The sequence below is a fragment of the Octopus sinensis genome, linkage group LG5 (genome assembly GCF_006345805.1).
Source record: "Octopus sinensis linkage group LG5, ASM634580v1, whole genome shotgun sequence".
NCBI classification, from domain to species: Eukaryota; Metazoa; Mollusca; class Cephalopoda; order Octopoda; family Octopodidae; genus Octopus; species Octopus sinensis.
The window spans coordinates 91,062,609-91,083,177 of record NC_043001.1 but is presented as its reverse complement, the minus strand read 5'-3'; the positions used below and the strand labels follow the sequence as shown (position 1 = coordinate 91,083,177).

Below are 20,569 nucleotides of genomic sequence, written 5' to 3'. Positions count from 1 at the left end.
GTAGTGGGTGCTTTTTACGTGCCACCAGCACAGGTGCCAAGGGAGGCTGGCAATGACTACAATTGGTTGGTGCTTTTTATGTGCCACCATCACGGAAGCCAGTCAAGGCAGTGCTGGTATCGGCCACGTTCAGATGGTGCTTTTTACATGCCTCCAGCATAGGTATCACAACTTCAATTTCCATTTGATTTTTTGATGTTGATGTACTTGACTCAATAGGTCTCCTCAAGCACAGCAGGTCGCCCTACAATCCAAAGTAACAGGTCTCTGGGTATATAATCATTCACTTCAACTATCCAAACAATACATTCATGTGAGTGTATGTAAACATACATGCAAGTATGTATAATAATGATATCACATATCTTTATTTTTGAGATGAGTTATAGAGTAACATGTATTGGTGAATGTGTTAAAATACTGGAACCTGAAGATAAGAGAAACAATAAAACAATGTAGATAGAAAAATGAATGAGGCAGCTTAATTTATATCCATTCAGGTACCATTAACTGGAAAGATAAATTCATTACTCTGTATATATGTATTATTAATGAAAATGAATTTTATGTATCAAACTCTCCTGTGCAACATGCTTTATAATATATACATTTTATTTTATTATTGTCCTTTTCCTTTTAATACTATTAAATAATGTCATATCGAAAGCTTTATTGCTGTATAGTGAGATAGCATAAAATAGAAAATGTAACCATGCCCTTCACCTTTTTTTCATTTTGCTTTTTTGCTATGCAGTCATCAGAACATAAATTTCAGCTATTTATTAAAGCATCTAAATGAGAAACCAGTCATCACTTATATTACATCCAATAGACAATTCTCAGTAGGGAAAATGAGCCTGTCTTCATCCTTACTTCAAATTTTTCTATTGAAACAAACTGTAAATGAATAAGAAGCACATGAATGTTTTCGTTACTTAGGCAATATTTAAGTTTAACAATTTTCTGGTATGAAGTTCCATTGTAAATGTAGTGTGAGGATAATTTTTTAAAATTAATAACATACATACATTTAAAAAAAAATGGTAAAAGAAAAATTGGGAAAAAATGTTCAAGGCTTTATTGAACCATCTAATTTTGAAAAATATATGTGATGAAATTTTTTATTTGTTTACACACATATTAATTTCCAATGAAAATAAGCCTTTCTCTGTTTTCACCAAAATATTCTTACTTGGAATTTTTCTTCACCAAGGGCAATAAGTATTTGAATATTTAAAAATTTGGTGAAAAATTACCACTGGTAAAATTGGACAAATATATCTTTTCACAGATATGTATCAGTGGTAACACTTTCTGATGATATGTCTCCAAGATATATAGGATGTAGGTGCATTAGAAATGTTTCTAAAGCCTTCATTAAGCACATAAAATTTGCAGCAAGGACTTTTCAAAGAGTTTCCACAGTATATTAAAAAAAAAAAACTAGCAAAATGAAAAATTATATTTGTTGTCGTTTTGTTGCTGTTGTAGAACTGAATCTTGGATTGCAGTTTCATTTTCGATTCTTTCATTTTCTTTTGAATGGAATTTAATTGCATAGTTTAACATTCAGTAAACACTTGTATAGTGGTATCGGTTGCTAAGATCTCCTCTGCAATTGGCAAACAAAACAGTTTCTGAGATCTTCAAATGAACTTGACATAGTAGTGAGTATTTTATGTCACCATCAAAAATGATTGTTTTATTCAGCTTTTTTATTGTTATTGTTTTTCAATTTTGTTTCCTCTCACATCATATTATCTATTTTTATTCATCAACACACATTTAAAGTGCCTTTTTTTGGAATATATTTTAATCTCTGTTCAGAACATATCCTTCTTTGCTGTTTTGCTGCCTTGAAAGTACACCAAAGAGGTAGATTTAAGAGATAATAAGTGAGGAAGTCATTTCAGGGAGCTCGAGGATTCGTCAAGAAACAAAAGATTGAATTAGTCAGTTTAGCTGATGGTGTGAACAGTTTCAATGTGAAAGGACTACTGCAAAAGAAAGAAAAAAAATATTTTTCAGAAAAACAAAATAGGATATCAATTATTCAGGCAGTAGAAATTCATTTTGAAAATACCTCATTTATTTTGTAGTGTTATGTAGTTTGACTTTCATTTCTTAACATCAATAGCTCAATGTGTCATCTTTCTTCTTCATCACTAAGAACAAGCTCAATCATCTACCTCTCTTTTTTTAACCATCATCATCATCATCATCATTTAGTGTTCCTTTTCCATGTTGGCATGGGTTAGACAGTTTGATTGGATCTGGTCGGCCAGAGAGCTGCACCAGTCTTCAGTCATCTGTTTTGGCTTGGTTTCTACAGCTGGATGCCCTTCCTAATGTCAACCACTCCATTGAGTGAACTGGGCGTCTTTTATGTGTCACCAGCACAAGTGCCATTTACATGTCACCAGATCTATTTGCCTAATAAAGAGCAGTGCTCATAGCTTGCTTAGGTCTGCTCATACGAGATGAATTTAATACAGAAAAAGCAAGAAAAAGAACAAAGTACAATGAAACTGCTTTGAGGAGGGGAATATTCCAACCTTTTGGACAGAGTCCTTCTTCAGTTTAGAGGAAAGAAACACAGCAGAGTTTTATATTCTCTATGTTTTGGGAAATTGGCCAGCCTCTTCACAGGGGAATTTCACTGTACCATTTCTGTTGCTTATTCCTAATAAAACAAGTGTCTTGCCAACATAGACTACCAGCAGGAGTTTCCTTGGATTCTGTTTATTGCAGAATTGCAGGAAGCAACAAGTGTAGGAACAATGTTTTGTAGAATGACATGTTTTAGTATGTAGTCTGAGAGAAAAATACACAAACGTGAGTGAAGCTCAGGATGTTATAGAATTCATAAATTCTAGAAGAGATAGAAAAAAAAGACACGACTCATTTGTTGGCTAATACTTTCAGACTGTACAACAGTGAAAGTTTTCTTGCTAGGCAAACATTTAATTCTCAGATAAAATCTAATGTGTTTGTGTGTATGTGAGAGTATACACACACATACATGTGTGTTCTGACTAGTTGGCTTTTTTGGGGGTTTTTTTTTTTGAGTAAGTCTCCTTCAATTCCAACTGTTTCAAGCCAGGCAATCAATAGATACGTTTACTTGATAAAATGTTATCAAACAAAAGTTGTTCATCAAAGCTGAAATCGATTTACATGAATGTTTAGATGGAGGCCGATAGAAGACGTGAATGCATTGTTTTTAATAATAATGTAGTGATGGAGAAGACTAAGAGATCTGTGTAGATGATGAAGTGGAATATAATGTGAGTGTAGTTGAAATTTATCACAAAATTCCACTGAGGTAGTCATAATATCATGTGCTGGTTCCACAGGAAAAAAAAAAAAATCAGAATTAGGAGAAAGAGGGTAGTAGTAATGGTGGTGGTGATGGGTAGAAGTAGAGATGGTAAAGTAATACCTGAGTCATTAGCACAACCAATCTACACAGGTAGGTAATTTATTTATTTTACAGAAAATGCCTCAACTGTTTTTATGTTTGCACAGTAAATGAGGAAAAAAAAGTGAAATTGAAATTTTTTTAAATGATGGATTTGATAAAGCATTGAATTTATAATATAGGTGACAAAGAAGAAAACAACAAAAACTAATACTTACAATACATTGCTTTGTCTAAGTTCAGCTTCATTTGCACTGATGATGAAGAGAGGAAAAAGAAGCGAGAAAACACAGCCACTGAAGATATATAAAACATATTGATAAGTACAATAAAAATATCACATAATAATGTATACTTTTTGCTGTTTAACATATTTTTCTACACTAGAAACATATTTTATACTAACAGACTACAAACCTTAGGTGTAGTAACAAGAACAGCAACTCCTTAGACTTCACCATTGTTTAGTTAACAATTGTACTGTGTAACATTATCAGGAGTGAAAGTATTACCTTATTTATATCGAAGGCAGTGTTTTCTAATTAAGAATTGAAAATCTTTGGAATTAGAGTATTGAGTATTGATGGTTTCTGGAATGTTACGTGGGCCAGTGTTTCTCAACCATTTTTTACCTGTGGAACCCTTTCATTCTTATTCTACTCAGATGGACCCTCCTAGTTATTTGATGTTAAAAAAAATTTATCATTAAATATTATTAGAAATTGTATTAAAATAATTATTAAAATATTTTGTGTATTGTAGAAGGATAACAAATCTATTGCAGTTAAATTTTAACAAGAAAATCTTATATGAACCCCCAGGGGCCATTGGGATCCTGGCTTCTAGATGAAGCATATATCTCCCACTAGTGGGGAATGTGCTACTTCAGAAAGGATACACACATACACGTGTGTGTGTGTAGATGTGAGGTGAGATGAGCTTCTTTCAGTTTTTGTGTACCAAATTTACTCACAAAGTCTAGTTGACCTGAGCTTACAATAGAAGACATTTGTCCAAGGTGCTGCATTGTGGGACTTGAAACCCAGACCACATCATTGTGAAGTGAACTATTTTCTCACCACAACCATGTCTGTGCCATTACACCCATTAATCCACATCAACCAATTCAATACTGCTAAGTAAATTGGAGATACAATAAAAAGCCCACAAGAGACATGAATTAACGAACCAAGAATTTAAAATCTGGCACCCTAAAACCACTCAGCTATTTCATTGTTATTGACCCTTTCAAGTTCTTAACTTTTTTTGCTTAGAGGTAACCATCACTGAATATGCAGCATATATGACACCAGTAAGTACGAAAACAAATGCTGTTAAATTCATGCCCTTCCCCAGCAATTTTAATGCATTAAGTGAAATAACTACGATTTCAACCAAACCTATGTGATAGTCTTATTTTACCAGTATCTTGACACTTAATGCAATAACATTTAACATTTTGCCTTTGTACTAATTAACACATTAATGCATAGTGTCCTAGAAACAAGGCAGACAGAAAATTATTCAGAATGAAATAGTCATTGATTGTAAATAATTAGTAGATAAAATTTGCACTTTGTGCACTGATGATGATGACAGTCTCTTGTGCTCTGAGAAAGATTTTTCTGCAATTTATAAATAAACAACCTGCACATAGGATTTGTTTATAGTGATCAAATAAAATTAATGTTGCCTGACACAGGTGTCCTATGTACTGTCAGGTACCAAAGTGACCACAGAGTAATATGAAATGCTCAAGAACATAATGCATCACCAAATCCAGAAATTGAAGCTATGATCTTGTAACACTCTAACCATTGGGCCATGTGGCCTCACACACTGTGCATTAATGGGTTAAAAACACATAAAAACAAAACAACTATATAGTAAATTTTAAATTTCAAAAATAGACAATTATTATTTAATGGTAACAAAATCGTATATTTTAAATATTCTGAACAATTAATCTACAATTTATTTCACAATAATACCAACTTATATTATAATGTCTAAAGAAACTTACAATTTTTGCTGTGTTGTAGGTAACATTATTAGAGTGCATAATTTTCTCTGTAAACAGAGATTTCTAAATATTTTAACTGGTATTTCTATCATAAAAGCAGCGTGTGTATTGTGTTCCTTGGATCCCTTAGAGTCAGTCAACTTCTTCAACTCATGCCAGCACAAAACATGGACATTAAATGATGATGATGATATATGAATAACCATTAGAAATTATGAAATAAAGATAATTACCTCACAAGTTGAGAAGAAACCATCAGTGTACAAAGCGCAAGAGGTAAACCAAATCCAAAATAATATGGCCAATTTTTCTCAACACAGGCTACTCTTTGGTGCACTTCCCAACCTGAAAATGGAAAGGACATGTCAGTCTGCTTTTAAGACAAATTGCATTCTACTCTATTGTTAACAGGGTTTTGGAACAGGAAGTGGAAGGGCAATATATGTAGTACCGCAACCAAATCTGAAAGAAAGTAAAGTAGCTTCTCTGCAATTGCTGCTAGATTTGAAGAAGAGAGAAACTTGCTGACATCCGATATAATGTTGGGTTGTGAAATCCTCATATTTAACTCCAGGGAATTAATGCTATACATATTAGATCAATCAAACTTCTGAGTGAACATTGTTATTTGTTACTGTTGTTACATTGTTATTGTATGCAGTATGTCAGTTAGGACAGACATTATTGTTTTTTGTCAAGACTGTTTGTATATGGGTGAAAGATCAAGTAGTAGCTAAAACAGAGATGATCTTAATACTTTACTAAAATAAGTATCAGTCATTGTAAGAGGCACCATAAAAATAAATGCGCCCTTTTAAAGTCTAGCCAGGCTCATGGGCCCGGTTTCCTGGTTTCCATGGCGTATGTGTTCCCCAGCTGGACGGGACACCAGTCCATCGCAGCGTTACTCATTTTTGCCAGCTGAGTGGACTGGAGCAACGTGAAATGAAGTGTTTTGTTCAAGAACACAATGCGTCGCCCGGTCCAGGAATCGAAACCACAATCTTACGATCATGGTGCTGACACCCTAACCACTAAGCCACACGCCTCCACAAGAGGCACCATAACTAAGACATTAAGGAGCTGAATTACTCATTATATAGACAATCAAATCTAGCTACAGCTACACATGATATTGCTGACTAAGTCAACCAAGAAATCAATACACATCACTCCTATTTTTGGTTGCAATTATCAAGTTGGCAATTGACTTTGCAGCCATTTTGATATACAGATATTTTTTACATTTGTCTACATTAGAGGGAAGATTGTAGTTATTAACTCCAGGTTAGTTCTGATACAAGAATTATGTTGACAGGCATTTGGCCAGACGGGACAATCATTTTTTCTTTCTTTTTAAGTATACTTTAGTCCAGGGGCTGGGGAACATTTTTAATAAATTATCCCAAAATATATTTATTTACGCCAATGTTACCCCCTTGATTTGAAAGGAAGAAAATCATAGATTCTTTAAATTCAAAAGGTTTATTGAATTTACTTATTTAGAGAGTACAATTATAAATTTTAAAAAAGTATAAAACAAATGTGATAAAATAAATCAATATTTTCATTATGAAACAAAAGGGTTTTTCTAGAAACCTTCAATTTCAAGTTTTGGAGAAATAATGTTTCATTTTTGTTACAATTACATCAAAATTGGGGCATTTTGATGTCAGAGCAATTTGGGTAGTCTTCGGAGTCCAATCGATTTCATTAACGAGTTGAATTGAATATCTACTTAAACAAAGTAAAAACGAGTGTGTCAAAAAATAAGGTTAAGGCGGGTAATAGACAACTAACAAATAATATCAAGAACGCCTTAACAACCAAATTGTTTGTAGCTCAAAACAGTGTAACGTCTCCTAAATATGTCCATTTTATTGGACAGATGCATGAAACCAAGCAGTGCATTTACAATAAAAGTGATAAACAGATCAATTACTTACCCATATTAAACCATCTGTATTCAAAAGCATAGGACGAAGATAGCAGAGACATATGTAGAAGACCAATAAATGTTCCAATTCCCTGAATCGGGATCAAACTTGCCAACATACTCTGGAAGAGAAAGGTGGGTAAAATTCTCAATAGAGTCTATGCAGTGAACTCTCATTAAACTGGATCCCAATAAGCCAGGTCTCAGATAAAATGGACAAAATTAAGTTATGAGTGACTATCAATGTTGACTTCTAATGCTACTTTTCAATATCAGTATTGTAGAGATGTTTATTCAGAGTGTGCCACCATCCTTTTAACTGGAAGAAATACTGTCTCTTTGCCACACTGTACTCCACATTTCAGAATACTGTATAACAGAGTTGTGAAATACTAATTATTATTATCATCATTCTCCTCCTCCTCTTCCTTCTACTACTACTACTAGTATGATGATGATGATGCTGCTGACACCGCTGTCGTTGTTTAATGTCCTCCTTTCATGCTGGCATGGGTGGGACTTGTTTCAGTTATTGCCCTGTGACCATACGGGGGTACCACCTTCAACCCCAGGACTTATTTTTTCAAGCCCTGGTACTTACTCGTCTCTTTTGCTGAACTGCTAAGTTATGGGGACAGGCTTCTTTCAGTTTCCATATGTGTGTATATATATATATATATATATATATATATGACAGGCATTCTTTCAGTTTCCATCAAATTCACTTACAAGGCTCTTGTTGGCCCGAGGCTGTAGTAGAAGACACTTGCCCAAGGTGTCACATGAAGCAAAGTATGTTTTATACGATGTATCAGCCATGTGAGTTCCTTCTGAACATTTAACTGACAAATCTCTTTAACCCTTTAGTGTTCAGATTATTCTATCAAACATAATGCTTATTGATTCCCATTGATTTGAATTAATCATGCATTATCTCAAATCTTCAAGATCTTGATGGTGTAATTAATGTAGATTAACATTGTAGGGTAGGTGTGAGAGCCTGGATCTGGTCAGTTTGAACATAAAACAGATTAAATATTTTGGCCGGATATGGCCGGTTTAAATACTAAATGGTTAAGCTACATGACACCTAAAATCACAAGCCAATAAAAGAGCATATACTTTGCCATTTAACTGCACTATCCCCAAACTAACTAGCATCTTAATTCATCTGCTATTTGAAGTCATTCACCCCTCCTCTCCAACCAAAAATGGTAAATTTACTATAAAATATTAAAGCTTGCTCAAAAATATAATCATAAATAATAATCCTTTCTTCTATAGATACAAGGCCTGAGATTTTGTGATGGGAGGGAACAAGTTGATTACATCAATCCCAATGTTTCACTGGTACTTAATTTACCAACTCTGAAAGAATGAAAGGAAAAGTCAACCTCAGCAGAATTTGAACTCAGAACATAGCGACAGGCAAAACACTGCTAAGTATTTCGTCCAGCATGCTAACAATTCTGCCAGCTCACCACCTTTATAATCATAGATAATAATAGCAAACTATTTGTCCCTTGTTACATAATGTTATAATAGTTGTTCAGAGATTGCATGCATATTTCAGATAGTTATACCATGATGTGTCATGGCTGGATTGCCAGATTAACAAAGAATGCCAAAAATAATGGCCAAGGGAGAGTGATATTTCACTAGAATGCATCCTGTTATTTTACACCTGCAAAAAATATACCTTTTCTCCCAAGCACTCTGCACCTTCCCCTAAATAACTAGCATGTTAATTTGCCTACTTTTTGAATCCCTTTCACCCTTCTTCGCCCTGCATCTTTTAATATATTCAATATGACTTCATCTCTAAACCCAAAATTGGAACTTACAAGGCAATTAGAGGAGAAATAGCAATAATATTAACAGTTTAGACAGCTTATTCATAAATTAAAATTAGGATAGGAAAATACTAAAGAACTACAGTTAGATTATCAAAACAAGTCATAACAAATCTAAGTACCAATAGAATAAACATTTGAATCTACAAGAATTACTAAATGGTTTTCATCTATCTCCCAAAATACTATTGTAAAAGTGACATAGGAAATTATAATGACAACAAAAATATTCACAATGCGACTCATTTGTAGGGAAGTTATAGAATCTACAGAATGAAAAGGATATATTTATCATCATCACCATCATTTTAAGGTTTTTCATGTTTGCATGGGTCAAACAGAATATTTTGGAGCAGATTCTTTTCCCGTTGCCACCCCTCACTTGTTTCCAAACAAAATAATAATTTTGCAATCTTTTGAACAAAATGCAGCCTGGACATAGTTATGTGGTGAAATGGAAACAAATGACATGGTTCGAATGAGTCATTTTTGTATAAAATATCATACATGTCATGACATGTTAAAAATTCTGAACATGCTTTTGCTGTGAACTGCAGGGAAATGACACAATCAGTCAGGCCATTGTTTTACAACCCTAACCCTGGTAATGACCTTGTCCCAATACCTAACCACTTAGAGGCTGAGCCAAACACTGAGCATTCTAATCAGACCGCTGTTCCAGCAACAAACACTGGCTAACAAGACTTGCCTTTCCAGGCACTGAGCCAGAAGACCAAAAATATATCACCATTAATCAGTTTATATTCCTCCAGTATTGGTATGGATCATATAAATTTCTGTAACATGGTAGAATGTGTCATATAAAACATATTTTACTCTTAGCGTTTTTGAGAAAAGCTTATATTTAGGAAGTTATTTCACGTTAAAGTTGTAGTATTTCGGTAATTTCAACCAATGATGTATATTCAGCTGAATAAAATTACAGCCGTTGTTTGTCAACAACAATCGGTGATGCATTTTTCATTTGTCACTGTTATTTATGACATTGTTCGTGCGTTTGTACTGGTTTTAGCTTTAAGGGGTTAGGTTTAGGTTTAGGATTGTCATAAATAACAATGACAAATGAAATATACACCGCCAGAAGTTCTTGTTGACAAACAACAGCAGTAATTTTATTCAGCTGAATACACGTCATCGATTGGTTGAAATTACCGAAATACTACAACTTTAACGTGAAATAACTTCCTAAATATAAGCTTTTCGCAAAAACGCTAAGAGTAAAAGATGTTTTATATGACACATTCTACCAGTGTCCAAAGTTTGAAAGTGTTTAGTTACAAAAAATTATTTTTTAAATCTGTCGGTCAAAAGGTAAAGATCCCTAACTTCTGTAGTAACACCTCAATAACCAAAACCTAGGGAATGGTGCTAAGAGACATTCTTGATGTACCAAGTGTGCAAAGCTAAACAGTTCTGATAATTGCATATTTGCTTTACAATAGTAGTTTATACCTTAGACATTCAGAACTTTAGATTAATAAATATTCTAAGCAGGACCTTTTCACAAAAAAATATATAAGAAAGTTGAACACCTGCTAGGTTATTATTTGTTATAATTACCTGTATCAGGAATATTAGATGAAGTAAAACACTGAAGCATGTATCAGCTACCATGGTACTGAATGGTAATGCCCGAGGTCGTCCACGTGTGGTCTTGTAGGCTTGGTCAGCAATGTCCTATGAGAGAGTAAATAGCATTTTGTTTTATAATCATCATTATCATAATCATTTAACATCCACCTTTCAATAATTGCATGGATCATATGGAATTCTGTGAAGGCAGATTTTCTACAGCCAGATGCACTTTTTGTCACCAAACCTCATTTGTTTCCAAGCAAGGTAACATTTTCCCATGACCAGGCATGTTTTTACAGAAGATGAATGATGTCTTGACTATACAATTTCATCTCTACTTGTTTTACATATAATTCACCAGCCACTTAGCACAGCAGAGTAGGCTACTTATCATTACAAACACCAAACTGAGACAGGACACTTTACAATTTCAGATATTGCTAAAATAACTTATCCAATTCCCTTCAATCAAATCCTACCAACTGATTTATAATAAAAATGATATAAAAATGCAAAGGCTATCAAAATGGCAGGATATTCAAAGACAATGAATAATAAATATACCAACCTGAAACCAGAAGCAGTTTACTATTTTACTGACAACAAACAAAGGAAGAACCCAAAGAGTATTAAATGTCCATGAAAGAATTTGGTAGATCCACAGCCAAACTACTCCATCATATACTGTTTCACCTGCAAAAATCATTAAAGTGTCCAATGAAGAACAATAAAACAACATAAGACTTCATAGGCCCTATATATGTTGAATATCAACTTTAGGTAGGATAATTTAGTTGTTACATAAGGAAAACATTTTTAGAGAAAAGGATGATTGAAAAGAAGAGTGTTCTGGTGGTAAATGACTGGAAAACAGTTTTTTGCGGAAAAGCAAGTATTGAATGGAGAATAGCAGATTATAAAGTTCACAGGAGTAGGAAATAATGTCTATGGACTCTGACATTTTGAAGAAGTCTTTATAAAAACCAATAATCACAATGTTGGTCTTCCACCATCAATTATAGAAATCACACATCATTGTCAACTGGGAAACATTTACAAAGAAAGGCATGCAGTATGAGATAAGAAAGCAAAAGATGCCTTGAAGCATCACTTTAAACTCACAAACTACAGTCTGATTTGTAAGTCCTTTACAAGATCTTTACCAATTTTGAAGAAACCTCTAAGTTGTTACCCCTCAAGCAAGATGGCTTGGTAAGCAGTAGCCTTGAGGCTCACTCTGTTGTTTCCAATTCCCCTCTACACACACACACAGACAATACTTCCCAAACGAACTTGTCTCACTGCCTTACACAACAAGTCAAATGTGAAAACTTCTCTGGTCACTTCAACCCAACATGACCAATCCTGATATCATTACTACCATTGTCTCAAGACGGTTCTTATCCTCAACGAGCTCTTTAAATTTTCTGTCTCTGGTTATTTATCCATTCTATTGAATCACATACCAGTGCATCCTGTCTCTCTAAAAGACAACTCCAAATGCTATCAAGTACCAGACTTTAGCCAGCACTTCATATTTCAACAGCCATAAACAGTCACCTCTTTTATTACTTTGACCCTCTTACCCTGTTCAGTGATCAGCAGTATGGTTTCCTTAGATCTACTAAAGATTTGCTCTTGTGTTAGACACCAGCAAAATCTTGTTTTTAGAGATGGCAAAAAAAACAACTATATTGTATCTCTTGACCATAAGAACCTCGTTGTAAAGAAGCTTCCCTGAGGCCTTCATCAGTCCTTGATCTCTTATATTGAAAGATTCTTTTCACATTACTCTGTTGCAGCATGTTGTTGAAGCATTCTCCAATCAACATTCTATCAACTCTGGAATACCTCAAGGCTTTGTTATATTTCTCATATTCTTTCACCATCAAAACTTTCTTAATGTTCCTTCAAACCCTGATACCACCAGTGTTCAATCTTCAATAAACCTTGACAAAACACAACAGATGGCAATACTACATTACTACTTTAATATCTAAGATGGTACAGCTGCTATGCTTACACATACAAGCATTCTGGGACAGTATCCATAAACCACCTGGCTGATCGATAAAGACTCCTCCACCTTTAATATTTTCTTGTCTACTGCTGCCTCAATAGCTTTTCCTACCTTGAGCTAGCAAGTTACACTCCATCACTTCAAATTTCCCCTCTCATCAACCTTACTGTCACACCTGTAAAGAAAACCTTCATTAAATACTTCACTTAGTCTTTTCTAACCCAAAACTGCAGCACTTAGAACATATTTACTGTCCTTGTTTTACCTACAGACATCAACCTAAAAAAGTTCACAGTGAGTACCAATAGTATTAACCACTGTCTAGTGCTGAGGTAAAAATTCCATGGGTTCTTCCCTTTCTCCTCAATGAAGAAAAAATATATATATAACATTTTATCTACATGAAGTGTATTGACTGATTTATACATTATTTTCATTTGAACTTTAACCCTTAAACTGTTATACTTTCCTTATCAGTTATAATCCATTTCTCCACTGTAACAAGTGTCTGAAATTTTTAGGTGAATAAGCAAGGGTGGGTAGTGTGCAGAATGTTTGATTTTAAATCTAAAATCAAATTGGCATTGATGAAAGAATAAAACTTACCAAATATAAACTGGATTATGTTTTGCACAATAGGGAGCAGAATGTAATTAAAACCTAATATACTGGCCTTGAAAAGAAAAAAAGAAATGTGGTAAATACAATGAAGATGTAATATATATTATATACATATAAGTTTATCAGACATATGTTAATACAGGTGAGATAGCTAACAATTGTGAACTAAGCATGGAACCCTACCCTCCAGCTCTTAATTTTAAAACATGAAACGATAAATTTTTTAACAATCACAAAATATTAATCATGATAACATATAGGATACAAATGAATGTAATTTTTATGCAGCCACAGAAGTAGTAATACATACACACACACACACACACACATATTACATTGCAAATCTAATTGAAAATAAAAACAATAAGTATAATCTCTAATTTAGAGTCAAAGACATTATTAGGATAGCTATAGCAGGCATTCTTCCATGAACAAAATATAACATTGATTCTCATTCTAGAATAGGTTTTTACTCTTATTTAAATTTATCTTCATCCCTTCTCTCATTTTGCATCTGCTTCTCTATGTTAGCATGGATTAGAAGGTTACAAATTAATGAGGCATTGTTTTACAGCCAGTTTACCTTAGAGTTGCTAATGTACTTGTTTTTCAAGAAGGGATATATAGAGTCAACTTGTCTTCAAAAGAGCAGAGCTTCAGGATGGCTTTTTGAAGTCCCGATTCTCAGTCAATCAAGATAAAATTGACATGGATTTAGATCTACTGAATTGAATCACAAGTGTTATTTTTGAGAATAGACATCAACATTTTTCCATGAAGCCAATTCAAAGTAATTTTGAGAGCAGATGTTTTTGTAAGCAGACAAGGTGGTTCTCAATGCAGGACCAAATCAGAAGTCACAAAAAAAAAATTTAAACACCAAGAATCAAAATCACATTCGATGACTGGCATCTATACTAGCGGGGTGCAAAGAGCACCATACGAGCGTAATCGTTGACAGAGCGGCTAACCGGCTTCCATGCCAGTGGCACATAAAAGACACCATTCAAGTGTGATTGTTACCAACATCGCCTTACTGGCACTTGTGCTCATGCTAGTAGGGTGCCAAGACCACCATCTGAGCGTGATCGTCGCTAGAGCAGCCAACTGGCTTCTGTGCTGGTGGCACGTAAAAGGGCACCATTTGAGTGCGATCGTTACCAACATCGCCTTACTGGCAACTGTGTTGGTGGCATGTGTAAAAAGATTTGAGCGAGGTCGTTGCCAGTACTGCCTGACTGACCTCCGTGCCGATGGCACGTAAAAAGTGCCCACTACACTCTCGGAGTGATTGGTGTTAGGAAGGGCATCCAACTGTAGAAACTCTGCCAAATCAAGATTGGAGCCTGGTGTAGCCATCTGGTTCGCCAGCCCTCAGTCAAAATCGTCCAACCCATGCTAGCATGGAAAGCGGACATTAAACGATGGTGATGATGATGAAGAATAGAACTCAAAAAATATCTGAAGATAAACTTGGTTTAAGAATAAGGTGTTCATAAACAGCTCATGGTCAACAAAGTCAACAGATTTGATTGCAGAAAAAGGGGTATATAAGAATTCTATTGGTATAACTGATAATGTAAAACAGGATGTGAACCAAAGTTTTTAATATACCAAATGCATTTATATATAAAAATGTACAAAGTATTTCAAGAGATTACATGAGAAAGAGGTGGACCAGAGAAACAAGAGAAGAATTGAAGTAGATCTTTAGCTAAGAGCACTTATCATAGATGTTACAGGAATCAGACACATGTTAAAAACTTACTTAATCAATAGTAGCTTGAAAAAATAATGATGAAAAGAGAGATAATAATATAAGGTAAAAGATATATACCAGAAAGACACCTCCATTCCAGAAGCAGCAAGTTAAAATGTTCTTCATCAAAGAAGGTTCTCTACAGTGACAAAAGAGAGAAAGAGAAAAACACTGAAGTTTAATAAGATTTACACTATGATGATGATGATGATATATATATATATATGCACACATGTGTGTGTGTGTGTATATATATATATATATATATATATATGTATATAAGTATATATATATATATATATATATGTATATATATATATATATATATGTATATGTATATAAGTGTATATATATTATATATATATATATATTATATATATATATATATATATATATATATGCACACATGTGTGTGTGTGTGTATATATGTATATATATATATGCACGTATATGGACATGTGTGTGTCCATATATATATGAGAGGTATAGGTATCCAGAAGACCCAAGGTGGCAGGTAACGCTATGTAAATGCTATAGAAGGGCCGTAGTTAAACTCTTGGTTCGATAATGATACAAGGGAGGAGTTTAATAAGGGTTTTGTATGAGCATGTAAATGTTAAATAAAATGAGACAACAAAGCCAAGGCTGTGTGGAGTTTTCAGCTTCCTTTTCCAAAATAACTCCTATATCGAACTCTAATATTTCCCTCTATTTAACCATTTCACATCATCTCTGATGAAGGGATATCCCTAATATCCCAGAAACAGCTGTAAGACTAACTTTCTCTTTATAAATGTCCTGAAAACTCCACACAGCCTTGGCTTTGTTGTCACATTTTATATAACACACACACATATACACACATGTATATATATATATATCATGAACTCCATCAGTTTTGACGTGTGAGGATCCGACAACCTACACCTTTGTCAGTCATAATGCTTATGTTGAATGTGACTTTTGAGTCCCGCCAACGATTTGCAAAGAAGCCTGTAGATGTTGCAAGTACGGGGATTATGGGTCAGTGCAAGTGGTATATTTGCAGCCACTTTTCTCCTTTGCCTTGTACCCCTTAGCCTGTTAATGCTGATTGAAAGAAAGTCTCTTACCATTTTGACATGACAGAGGGTTAAAATTCACTTTTCCATGCTTGCACAGATCAGATGGAATTTGTTGAGGTGGATTTTCTACAACCAATGCCTTTCTCCTCACCAATTCACACCTGTTTCCAAGCAAGGTAATATTCCTCAAGACCAGAGATGTTTTTCATGGAAGATTGGAAACAAAGGTGACTATTCACATGATGGGGACACTCATTTACAGCTATCATGCCAAGGCAAAGAGACAGCAACACACCAACACACATTGTATGTAGGTGTGTGCCACATAAAAAGCACTCAACCCACTCTGTAAGATGGTTGGTGTTAGGAAGGGCATCCAGCTGTAAAATCCTGCCAAAACAGACAGTGAAACTGGTGCAGTCTTCTGCTTAGTTAGCTCTTGTCAAACTGTCCAATCTATGCCAGCATGGAAAACGGACATTAAATGATGATGATGATGATATATATATATATATATATATATATTATCATCATCATCATTTAACACCCACTTTCCATGCTAGCATGGGTTGGACGATTTGACTGAGGACTGGCGAACTAGATGGCTGTGCCAGGCTCCAATCTGATCTGGCAGAGTTTCTACAGCTGGATGCCCTTCCTAACACCAACCACTCTGAGAGTGTAGTGGGTGCTTTTACGTGCCACTGGCACAAGGTTCAGTCTGGCGGTACTGGCAATGGCCATGCTCGAAATGGTTTTTTACATGCCACCTGCACAGGAGTCAGTTCAGCAGCACTGGTAACGACTTCACTTGAATGTTTTGTTCACGTGCCAGTAAGGAGACACTGGTAATGATCACACTCAAATGGTACTTTCTACGTGCCACCGGCACGGAAGCTGGACAGCTGCTCTGGCAGTGATCCCGCTCGGATAGAGCTGTTAGTGCTCCACTGGCAAGGGTGCCAGTCATCGAATTTGGTTCAATTTCGATTTCACTTGCCCCAACAGGTCTTTGCAAGTAGAGTTTAGTGTCCAATGAAGGGAGGTTGGCATGGGTGCCAGTCGTAAAAATTTGGTTTGATTTCATATATGATGGGTTTCTTCCAGTTTCTGTCTACAAAATCTACTCACAGGGCTATAGTAGACAGCATTTGCCCAAGGTGCCACATTGTAGGACTGAACCAAAGCCCATATGGTTGGGAAGCAATGCCTGTACCTATCTAATTACTGAAATATTTCACACATCCTTTCAGTTGAAATGCATCACCTTTCTTTAATCAGTTTTCAAAATAATGAAGAATTTAATAAAACAAATAAATAAAAACAAAAATGCATTTTTACATCAATAATAATGATAATTCAATAAGAAAAACTTACGTGTTTTTCTTTTTCTTCTTCTCTTTCTCTTTCTGAGAAGATTCTACACAAATCTTGTAAAATTTTATGGTACCCCTGAGTGAATCACAGATGCCTTGGAGAGCACCACCAAATATCACCTGGAGGGAGTTGGGTGGCATCATCACTGATTAACTATAAACCCATCAAACTGATGAAATGATTATCATTGAGTTTTAAAATAAAATATAATTACAGCTGGTTCTGAGGTAATTCGTCATCTTTGGCTGAAAGAAGAGAATGAGAAAACATATAGTGACAAAGATGCCCAGAGAGATTTGCTGTTAAAATTAATCGTATAATGAAGAGAGAGCACCAACTCCTGAAATTAAAAATAAATGTGGCTGTGCAGTAAGAAGCTTGCTTCCCAACCATATGGTCCGGGGTTCCGTCCCACTGCATGGCACCCTGGGCAAGTGTCTTCTACTATAGCCTCAGGCTGACCAAAGCCTTGTGAGTGGATTTGGTAGACAGAAACTGAAAGAAGCTGGTCATATACATATATGTATATATCTATGTGTGTGTGTGTGTTTGTCCCCCCCCCATCGCTTCACAACTGGTGATGGTGTGTTTACATTCCTGTAATTTAGCGGTTTGGCAACAGAGACCGGTGGAATAAGTACTAGGCTTTAAAAAATAAGTCCTGGGGTCGATTCGCTCAACTAAAACCCTTCAAGGCAGTGCTCCAGCATGGCCACAATCAAATGACTGAAACAAGTGAAAGAATAAAAGAACGACTGACATACACGCAAGCTTTTTCCATTACTAAAATGTCAGCTAAGTAGCTTCAGAATTTTATGAGTGAAAAACTACTACAGCTACCGAAGCTGTTGTGGGTAGTGATATAACAATTATACATCTCTCTTATTACTCACACTTCTACACTTGATGATGTAAATATTGATTTGCTGCCAGCAAATTTCTCCTATTTTTTTTATTTCTTTTTTAATTAATAATGTATTTATTCTCTCAACATTTGGGGTTTTGATTCATGTTTCAAGTCAATTTACTTTGTTTGTATTGCAAAGTTACCTGTCAAATTCTCTGCTTCCCACCCACTTCCACCAGATTCCTTCTTTATCTTCTTTGTGCTTAAATCATTTGTCATTTATATTACATCATTAATATATGTAAAAGCTTAAGCTGCGGTAGTTAGACTGGCAGTAAATCTCTCTCAATAAAACTTATTGTTCATAGCCAAGTTAATATAGTGCAACACCTATGAGTCAAATGACTAGTAAATTTTCTCTTTACCTGTACAGCACATTTACTGGCAAAAGTATTAATTTCTCACACTAACAGCTGAAATACCTTTGATCATGAGCCTGCTTGATCAAGGTTGACCTGGGGTTAAATGAAAAACTTACTAAAAATCATCCTATGCTCAAAGCAACAGAGAATTGTTTATGCATTGGTTGTAAATGAATGTCACTGTTATACAAGCGGTGTCATTCGTTTGCAATCTTCTGTGAAAACATGTCCAGCCATTGAGCTGTTTGTGTTCAAAGGAATAAGGGAAATATTACCTTACTTGAAAGCAAGTGAAGATTGCCAACTGGGGCACCCACTTCAACAGTTTAGTAGAACAAATTGATTCCAGTGCTTATTTAAGCCTGTCACTTAATCTACTAATATTTGTTTGCTAAACTGCTAAGTTATGGGGATACAAACAAACCAATCCCAGTTGTCAAGTAGTGATGAGGGACAAACACACACACACACACTATTTAATGCTTGTTTTCCATGCTGGTATGATTTGGATGGTTTGACCAGAGCTGGTAAGGCCAGGGGCTGCACCAGGCTCTTTTACCTATTTTGGCATGGTTTCTACAATTGGATGCCCTTCTTAATGCCAACTACTGCATAGACTGTACTGGGGGTTTTTAACAAGGCACCAGCACCAGTATCAATTCTGCTGTGGCAGACGGGTAGTTTTCTTTCAGTTTCTGTTTACCAAATCTACACACAAGGCATTGGTCAACCCAAGGCTATGGTACAAGACACTTGTCTATGGTGCCACATGCTAGGACTGAACCCACAACCATATGGTTAAGAAACACATTTCTGACCACACACACACAGTCATATATATATATTATTATTATATAGTTGAAAAAGTAAATATTTTAGCCTTTTACTTATTCTACTAACTTTGTTTGCCAAACTGCTAAGTTATGGGGATGCAAACAAACCAGCCCCAGTTGTCAAGTAGTGATGGGGGACAAACACACACTTGGAATTTATAGTCAAAAGATTTTTCTGTTTTTCTTTTTCTACTAAGAGAAAATGGTTGAAAGTTTTTTTAAGGATGGTTATTCAGAGAATTAGGGTGGAATTATTTGCCATTTGTTTTGCTGTGTGCGTATGTGTATGTTTGGGATATATTGTCAAAGTATTCTTCTTTTTATCTTTTTTTTTCTATTGAAGGGATGTGAGCAGTAGTTTTGATCAGCTGTGTGTGTGCTTGTGTGTGTCTCTGCATGTGTGTTGTTTTTGTTTATTGGAAATATGTTTTGTATATTGTGGTGGGTGTATGTATGTGTGATTTTGATTTTTGGGGGAATGTTCTGCTTGTGTGACAGATCCTTATTTGTTGATTGGTAGTGGGTGTTTAGATATTTAATTGTGGTTTTAAATGTGTTAAAGGCTTCGGTGTGTATGTGTGTTTGTTTTTTGTAGTGTGTTGTTTTGTTTGTGTGTGTGTGTATTTTTAGCTGTGTGTATGTGTGTGTGTGTGTTTATTTTTAGCTGTGTGTATGTATGTATGTTTTTCGTTTTTTGATGGTGTATATATGTGTATGCATATGTGTCTTTTTTTTTGGGGGGAAACATGTTCTGGAACTTGTGGTGTGTGGGTTTATACTGTGTGACATGTTTTCAT

The 20,569-nt window shown here is 35.1% G+C and overlaps 1 protein-coding gene across 4 annotated transcripts in view; it reads right to left on the bottom strand.

Annotated features, from left to right (window-relative positions):
• Positions 1–468: 468 nt before the first annotated feature.
• The window catches only part of LOC115212090 (etoposide-induced protein 2.4 homolog), a 37,918-nt gene continuing 17,817 nt past the window's right edge, over positions 469–20,569 (bottom strand). For all 4 annotated transcript variants that reach the window (XM_029780921.2, XM_029780924.2, XM_029780922.2 and 1 more), the window contains exons 2-10: positions 17,671–17,915; positions 15,308–15,368; positions 13,456–13,522; positions 11,398–11,522; positions 10,815–10,931; positions 7,391–7,502; positions 5,678–5,789; positions 3,640–3,717; positions 469–1,997 (exon numbers count right to left, since the gene is read on the bottom strand). In XM_029780921.2, coding sequence (XP_029636781.1) covers positions 1,910–1,997; positions 3,640–3,717; positions 5,678–5,789; positions 7,391–7,502; positions 10,815–10,931; positions 11,398–11,522; positions 13,456–13,522; positions 15,308–15,368; positions 17,671–17,813 — 903 coding nt within the window. In that variant the 5' untranslated portion in view covers positions 17,814–17,915 and the 3' untranslated portion in view covers positions 469–1,909. The remainder of the gene's footprint in view (positions 1,998–3,639; positions 3,718–5,677; positions 5,790–7,390; positions 7,503–10,814; positions 10,932–11,397; positions 11,523–13,455; positions 13,523–15,307; positions 15,369–17,670; positions 17,916–20,569) is intronic.